Below are 8406 nucleotides of genomic sequence, written 5' to 3'. Positions count from 1 at the left end.
AAAAAAAAAAAAACAAAAAAAAAACATCTAAGATACTTCAAGTTTGCATATACATCATATTTGAGTAGTTTTGTGACTAGCATCTGGATGTTTTTTCTTTCCCCGGAAGTTCTTATACTTAAGTTTTTAAATATATGCCAAACTTCTGGCCTCGAGCAATCCTCCCACCTCAGCCTCTCAAAGTGCTAGGATTATAATAAGCATGAGCCACTATACCTTGCCTATGTCAATTATTTCTTCTTTTCTTTTTTTTTTGGCCGGAGCTGGGTTTGAACTGCCACCTCCAGCATATGGGGCTGGTGCCCTACCCTTTTGAGCCACAGGTGCTGCCCTATGTCAATTATTTCTAAGAGAAAATATGCTCCAAGTTAAAAATAAGTGCTAAGCACTGTGCTAACTTCCCTTATAAGTCAAATATAAAGTTGGAAAAATGACTCCTCTCTTAACCTCAATCTCTTCATTTTGCAAATTAATACCTGGGGCTATGAGAATTAAGAAAGATAACCAACATAGAATCTATTAGTGTCTAATATATATAGTAAGTACTCAAAATGTTTCCTCTCAATCCAGGAGCATTTAGATAACTTCTAGTCCTACATAACAAAACTTTCTGCCAGTGTTCTGGGCAATATGTCATTCTTGTGCTTCTTTGCTAATGGAGCTATGTTAGTTCTATTATACAACCCCTCCACCCTCCCTTTCAGTGCTGGTCGAAATAACATTCACATCCTCCCAATCTACTCCATGCAGAGCTCTTTCTCTTTTCATTTCCAAGAATGTCCTTCTCTCCTCCACAAAGTCAGTCCATTCACTAAACATATTTTAGATACCAGATATAGCAGCTGACATAGCACCTGCCCACAATAAGCTGTTTAGTGAAGGGGAGGCTTGATGCAAACAATTTCACTAATAATAGTAGAAGCAGTGACCACTATTTGAGCATTCCTTTATGCTATCCATTTGCATGCACTACTTTAACAAATCTTCACTCTAGCCCATGAGCCATGTGGGGTTTATTTCTCTTCTCTCCTTTTTTTTTTAAAGACAGAGTTTCGCTCTGTTACACAGACTGGCCTCAAATGATCCTCCCATCTCAACCTCCCAAGTAGCTAAGTGTGCACTGCAGCACAGGGCTTTCTTTCTTTCTTTTTTTAAATGCTTAGTGGTTATGGTGTCGGAGAAGTCAAATAAGCATACTCAAATTTAAAGGATTAGTTGTACAACCCAGATTCAAATCCTGGTTTGTTTGGTTTTTCCCTTCTTTCTACCTTAATAGCTATGGGAGTAGATCAAATCCTGGTCTCGCTACAGTCTAAGGTCTTAACCATCATACCATACTATCCCAAGGCAAAGAAGGGAGCACCCAATTCTATGTACCAATCAGGAAGTTTTGCTAGGCACCTATAGCTCAAGCAGCTAAGGGGCCAGCCACATACACAAGAGATGGTGGGTTCAAATCCTGCCAAACAACAATGACAACTACAATCAAAAAATAGACAGGCATTGTGTTGGGCACCTATAGTCCCAGCTACTTGGGAGGCTGAGGCAAGAGACTCTTAAGCCCAGGACTTAGAGGTTGCTGTGAGCTGTACGCCATGGCACTCTACCCAGGGTGACAGCTTGAGGCTTGTCTCAAAAAAAAAAAAAGAATCAGTAAGTTTACTCAATATAATAATACCTGAATCGAATGTTGAAGGATCACTCTTTCACTCAATACGAATTCCTAAAATGAACTTTAGGAATAGAGTAGGAAGCAACACAGGAGATCACAACTCACAGGATAAAAGGGAAGTAGTGAACAGGTAATTACATCTATCTACTCTTCAAGCCTTCCTTTAACCTGCCATTGGGGCGCCGGTAGCACAGTGGTTACAGTGTCAGACACTTATGGTTCGAATCCAGAGGCTGGTGGGTTCGAACTCAGCCTAGGCCAGCTAAGCAACAATGACAAGGCAAAAGAAAAAAATAGCCAGGTGTTGTGGCAGGTGCCTGTAGTCCTGGCTACTTGGGAAGCTAAGGCAAGAGAATCGCTTAAGCCCAAGAGTTTGAGGTTGCTGTGAGCTGTGACACCACAGCACTCTACTAAAGGTTTCATAGTGAGATTCTGTCTCAAAAAAACAAAACAAAACAAAAAATCTGCCATTGGAAGAAATTTATCCCTCTTTCGAACTCCCATAGCACTTTATTTTAAATGTTTCTTTCAGAAAATACTTTCCCCTTTTCTTCATGTTATTTTTTTCAATTATCAATGATATGTTCATTATCAAAGATGTTGCTTACAACCTTCTGCCTTGTATTACTATTATCTGAACACTTACCTCCTGCCTAGAATGTGAGCATCTTAAGCATAGCATGTCAGATTTATCTTATACTTTAAGTTGAATGAGTGAAAAAAAGAAAGAAATTCAGTTTTGCAGACAATGTAAGGAAAACAAAATGTTTCCCTTTAGCTGAGAAAAACTGGCTCATGCCTATAATCCCAGCAATTTGGGAAGCCAACTGGAAGGATAGCTTGAGGCCAGGATTGGAAACCAACCTTAATATGGTGAGATCGGCTCGGCGCCTATAGCTGGACCGGCTAAGGCGCCAGCCACGTACACCTAAGGTGGCAGGTTCGAATCCCCAGCCCGGACCCGCCAAACAACAATGATGACTGCAACCAAAAAATAGCCGGGGGTTGTGGCAGGCGCCTGTGGTCCCAGCTACTTGGGAGGCGGAGGCAGGAGACTTGCTTGAGCCCAGGAGTCGGAGGTTGCTGTGAGCTATAATGCCACGGCACTCTGCCCAGGGGGATAGCTTGAGGCTCTGTCTCCAAAAAAAAAAAAAAAAAAAATATATATGGTGGGATCCATTCTATAAGGAAAAAAAAAATCAACTAGGTGCAACGGGGTGAGCCCTATAGTCCCAGATACTTAGACAGTTGAGCCAGAAGGCTGGCTGGAGCCCAGGAGTTTGCAGTTATAGCAAGCTATAACCACAGCACTCCAGCCTCAAGACAGAACAAAACTGCCTCTATTTAAAAAAAAAAGGGTTTGACACAGGATCATACAAAAACTTAGAATTTCAGGTTGGAAAGGCAGAAATAAATTCCTGAATACCATAACAGAATACCAGCGTACCTCTTTCATGTATTATTAATAGGCTTCCATTTTAAACAAGCCTTAGATCATTCTGATAGCCTGCCAACTTTATCTAAATGGGAATCTGCGCATATCTGGTACATCTGTAGAAGATCACGTCTGGCTTTTGGTTTCTTCTGTGTTCCCTGTCCTCCACAGTGGCCAATAATCAGAAGCTGCCAGGATAAATCACTCCAGGGAGGCGTCCCACAAGTTAAAGGATTACCTTTGTTTGTTTCAGGTTCATCAAGTATCACAAAGGAATCTTCATCAGCACCCAGCCGAGGTTTTATGGAAACATCTACTCCCAGTTGCTTCAGTCTGTCCAGAGTAAACCTTCTCCCTTTCTCGGGTGGCACAGCTGCTAATGATTTACTCTGCTGCCTGGACTCCTCCACTTTCTCATTCATTTCTTCTGTTTTTTCCAGGCCATCTTCACCCTCCAGGGCATGAGGTTCAGATGCCACAAGTCCTCCAGCCTGGCACTCCTCACTGTGCTTGTTCCCGAAGCTGGATTCCTGCAGCAGTACTGAGCTGTCGCCAGGGGAAGGTCCAGCCTCACTCTGCTTCTGTTTCTCCTGAAGTTCTAGCTCTTCACTTCTCACCAAATCCTTACCACAAGACTCACCTGATCCAGTACTGACCTGGGGTTCCTTTGAATCCCCAGGGAGTGCATTAATTTCCACTTCATTTTCTGTACCTATTGTCTGTTCAGAACCTTTGCTATGATCACTGTTCACTTCAGTCATACTTGCCGTGTCTATGATTTCTTTGTGATGGCTTGACTGATATTTAGATGACCTACAGAAGAGAAAATGAGCTGGAGTTGAAAATTATCCTAAGTGCAAAACATTCTCATCCGTTAGCACACAGTAAATCAGTTAAATCAGTTGTAAGGGAGAAATCTGAACCTTTTACCCCAGAAGTTAGCTACAAAACAGAATGTTCATGAAAATTATAATTATCAGAAAAAAGGGCTCTTACTTTAGCAGTGCCATGGCATTTCCCTGACAAGTGGGCCGGGGCTTACGTTTGAAGAAATCATGAATGGTTTTATTCTCAGGCATATGGTATGGAAGATTAAGTGCAGACTCTATAAAATGGAACAAAACAAGCAAATATGTACACTGTACATTCTGTAATGTCACTTCATGTTTAGTTAACCAAACAGCACAGCCAAAGCTATCACTAGAAATAAAAAACAGTCCTGCTTTAAAAAAGGCAGGAACAAAGTACAAGAGAGATCCCCAAAGACCAGTGGTTTTTAAACCTACTTATGAAATCAAAATTATCCAGGAAGTTTTTTAGAGATACAGATTCTTGGATCCCATTTTAAACCCACTGATTACAGTGAGTTATGATCATGCCACTGCACTCCAGCCTGGGTAACAAGACGACCTTTTCTTTTATAAATAAAACAAAGCAACCTAATGAATCAGAATCTCTGTGGGGCCTGAAAATTTATAGATGTCATTCCGTCCTTATCCATAGGACACATTCCAAGACCTGCAATGGATACCTGAAACCACAGATACTACGAACCCTATGTGTACTATGTTTTTTATCTGATAATTGAGGGCTATTAACTAACAGGCAGGTTAGCACATATAGCATGATTCGTTGGACAAAGGGATGATACACATCCTAGGCAGGATGGCTTGAGATTTCATCACGCTACTCAGTACGGCATGTAATTTAAAACTTACAAATTGTTTATTTTCTGGAATTTTCCATTTAATATTCTTTTACTATGGTTGACCATAGGTAACTGAAACCACAGATAAGCAGAGACGAAGACTACTGTATCTGAACACCTCTCAAAGGAATCCAGATGCAATCAGTTCACAGACAACCATTAAAAACTTCTTGGCTCGGCGCCTGTAGCTCAACCGGCTAAGGCGCCAGCCACATACACCTAAGGTGGAGGGTTCGAATCCAGCCTGGACCCGCCAAACAACAATGACGGCTGCAACCCAAAACTAGCCGGGTGTTGTGGCAGGCGCCTGTGGTCCCAGCTACTTGGGAGGCGGAGGCAGGAGACTCGCTTGAGCCTAGGAGTTGGAGGTTGCTGTGAGCTGTGATGCCATGGCACTCTACCCAGGGGGACAGCTTGAGGCTCTGTCTCAAAAAAAAAAAAAAACCTTCCTCTTTACCTCCCTACAGTTCTGAAAATTTCCTTGATTTATACTAATGTTCCAAGGCTTTAGAATAATGGCCATTCACCAAGATCAATGCTAAACTTGATATAATCTGAGGAGTGTTAAAAAAACAAAATTCCTCAACATCCAAGTTGAGCTTAACAAAGAAACCTTGTGATCTGCCATAAACTTTACCGTACTGGTTTGCGTTACCTCGGATAAGGCGCTGAGTCTCACTATGCAGTTTTTTAAGCTCTTCCTTGCTTAACTTGGCTGCCTTTCTTTCCTTAAAGAAAATAAAAAAGTGTGACTACATTAATGGTAATATCCAGAAAGATAGATACTCATCCCTCAAGAGTTCCCTCCAAGAAAAAAAAGGAGAGGGAATAATAAGTACTAATAAACTCAATACAGTAAAAACTCAAGGCACTTATTTATGTCTAAGTCTCAGAGAATTAATTCAATCCAATCTATATTTGTGGTCCTACTATGTACAAAGCAATGTGTTTGGTACCAGGAAAATATGATAGACAAGGTAAAATATTTATTTCTGAGAAACCCATGATCTCCTATGGAAAGGGTTCAGTGTGACTAATATACAGGATTCTACCTCACCTTCTTAACAGTGGCTTTTGATAACTCACTTTCTTCTTCAAATGAATAGATCCCACTCTCCAAAGATAGTTCCTTTTTCTAAAAGAGATTATAAATTGATTATTAGAACAAACATTAAACTGAAATTAGAGATGTTTCTTAGTTGAAGACTACTTTTGTACTTCAACAGCACAGCCGGCTACATTCATAATAAATCAATAATTATCAAACAGAAAATGTCAAACACACAGCACCCTAGTATGCTTAGAAAACAAATCAGATATTTCAAATGGAGCTTGGACCCTCATTTCTTACACCTCTGCTTACATTCTTTCTAAAGAGAGGCGACAACTCCTAGGGAGCTAAGGAAATCTTAGGAAGAATAATCGTGCTTCTGAACACGTTTTGACGGAAGCCTCTCTTTGATACCTTTCCTGAAAGCCTATAGAATTCATCTGTCATTTACAATCTTGTTTCATTATTTATCCCTTCCCTTCTTACCACACCATAAAGTACCTTACTTTCTTTTTTTTATCAACATTCCTAAAAGGGCAATAACAAAGCACAAGGTTCCAAAGAAGTTAGCATGTCTATCACTTGTAAGGCAAGTTTCCAAAATTAACAGCTGAAAAACTTAAATCAATTGACACATTTTTCTTCAGTGGAAAAAAAAAAATTAAAGTTGCAACAGTAAATCAAAAACTAAAGCAAAGGTCAGAAGCAGCTGGTTAGCTCTTATTGCCATCATGCTTTACTTGCCTTGTGCTTTTTAACTTTGTTTTTCATGGCTGCCCTTATGGATTCTAATGACTCTTCATCTTCCAATGAAGAGTGAGTCTCCTCCTCCAACCCAGTTTCAAAAAGGTCTTTATCCATAAGAAGACAGCCACTGTCGTTAAATGGCTGTTCCACGACATCTTCCTGTATAATGCACAAATAAAAATCATAATCTAATCATTTTAAAATCCAACATTTCACAACATCATATGACAATTTGAATCAGGCCAGAAAAAGCCCAGGCTTCATTAACAGCCAAGTATATAGCATCTAGAACATTCTCACTGGTTGCAAACTCCCAGTTATCTTTTGCAGTCCAAGCTGTGATGTTATGCAACTGTCCGAAATTAACCTAACAGTAATGTTTTTCTTTGAAAAGTCAAGTAAATACTTATGAAGCAGCTAACTAGTTTATAAAATCTGAGGATGGGGCTCGGCATCTCAAGCAGCTAAGGCACCAGCCACATACACCTGAGCTGGTGGGTTTGAATCCAGCCCGAGCCCACCAAACAACAATGATGGCTGCAACCAAAAAACAGCCAGATGTTGTGGCAGGTGCCTATAGTCCCAGCTACTTGGGAGGCAGAGGCAGGAGAATTGCTTGAGCCCCGGAGTTGGAGGTTGCTGTGAGCTGTGATGCCATGGCACTCTACCCATGGCAATAGCTTGGGGCTCTGTCTCAAAAAAAAAAAAAATCTGAGGATGTTTTTTCTAGTTCGCAAATAAGATTTCTAACTGATGGACACATAAAAAATCCTTTCAAAGTTAACTTTCATCACATCTGAAACAACAAAAAGTTACTCTATGTGCTCACAAAAAAATCAGAAACCCATTTATTTGGACATGTCCTCTGAAGATCGAAAATAGAGAATTTGTTTTGTTCTGGAGACAAAGTCTCACTTTGTTGCCCTTGGTAGAGTGCCACGGCATCATAGCTTACAGCAAAGTCAAACTCTTGGGCTCACGTGATTCTCTTGCCTCAGCCTCCCGAGTAGCTGGGACTACAGGCAAGACTGTAAGTTTTAGATCACATACCCCATTACTCTCAATGCAAAAGAGTCAATTCAAAATGATACTGACCACAGAAAGAAGCTGAGTACTTAAAGCAGCTTTTTCTAAAATGTTAATGTACTTGAGCAATAGAAAATTATTCTTTAAAAATGTACCACCTTTTTTGTTTCCTTCTTTTTTAGCCGCCTAATTTTTTCCATTTTTCTCTCCTCCTTCTCAAGTCTTCTCTTTGATTTCACTTTTGCTTTTCCTCCAGTTCCTTCTTGATCAGGGATGGGTTTTTTGGAACTCTTTCTGTTAGGAGTAAAGTCTAGAGAGTTTCCAGATTGGAGACTCAGCTCTGAGCAAGGTGTCAAGTGGGTTTCAAGATTTTCTTGATACAAAGACTTCTCTATGTCACTTTCATCACTGCCTGCCGGAGTTTTGTAAATCCTTTTCATCTTTGCTTTTTTCCCAGCATATAAGTTCTCTTTATTTTCCTCCTCAGCACTGTCATAGGTAGTTTTCTCTGGAGAGGCATGTATGTCATCTATTTCAAAATCACTGTCTTGTAGTGCCTTCCTGGTTTTCAATTTCTTACTTACAAATATCTCTTCATCTGAATCTGGAAAAAAAACATAATTTTCTTTTATAAAAAGTATATAATCGGCTCAGCACCTGTGGCTCAAGTGGCTAAGGCACCAGCTACATACACCTAAGGTGGCAGGTTCGCATCCAGCCCGGGCCCACCAAACAACAATAACGGCTGCAACCAAAAAATAGCTGGG

The 8406-nt window shown here is 40.4% G+C and overlaps 1 protein-coding gene across 1 annotated transcript in view; it reads right to left on the bottom strand.

The window, feature by feature from the left end:
• CLSPN (claspin) overlaps positions 1-8406 on the bottom strand; it is a 35495-nt gene that overhangs the window by 21938 nt on the left and 5151 nt on the right. Inside the window, exons 3-8 of the mRNA XM_003788266.3 lie at positions 7795-8243; positions 6611-6772; positions 5873-5950; positions 5471-5543; positions 4104-4212; positions 3346-3920 (exon numbers count right to left, since the gene is read on the bottom strand). Of these exons, the coding sequence (XP_003788314.1) occupies positions 3346-3920; positions 4104-4212; positions 5471-5543; positions 5873-5950; positions 6611-6772; positions 7795-8243 (1446 nt within the window). The remainder of the gene's footprint in view (positions 1-3345; positions 3921-4103; positions 4213-5470; positions 5544-5872; positions 5951-6610; positions 6773-7794; positions 8244-8406) is intronic.

This window comes from Otolemur garnettii, unplaced genomic scaffold (genome assembly GCF_000181295.1).
Source record: "Otolemur garnettii isolate 467f Iridium unplaced genomic scaffold, OtoGar3 scaffold00025, whole genome shotgun sequence".
NCBI lineage: Eukaryota > Metazoa > Chordata > Mammalia > Primates > Galagidae > Otolemur > Otolemur garnettii.
This window is presented reverse-complemented; position numbering and strand designations above follow the sequence as displayed.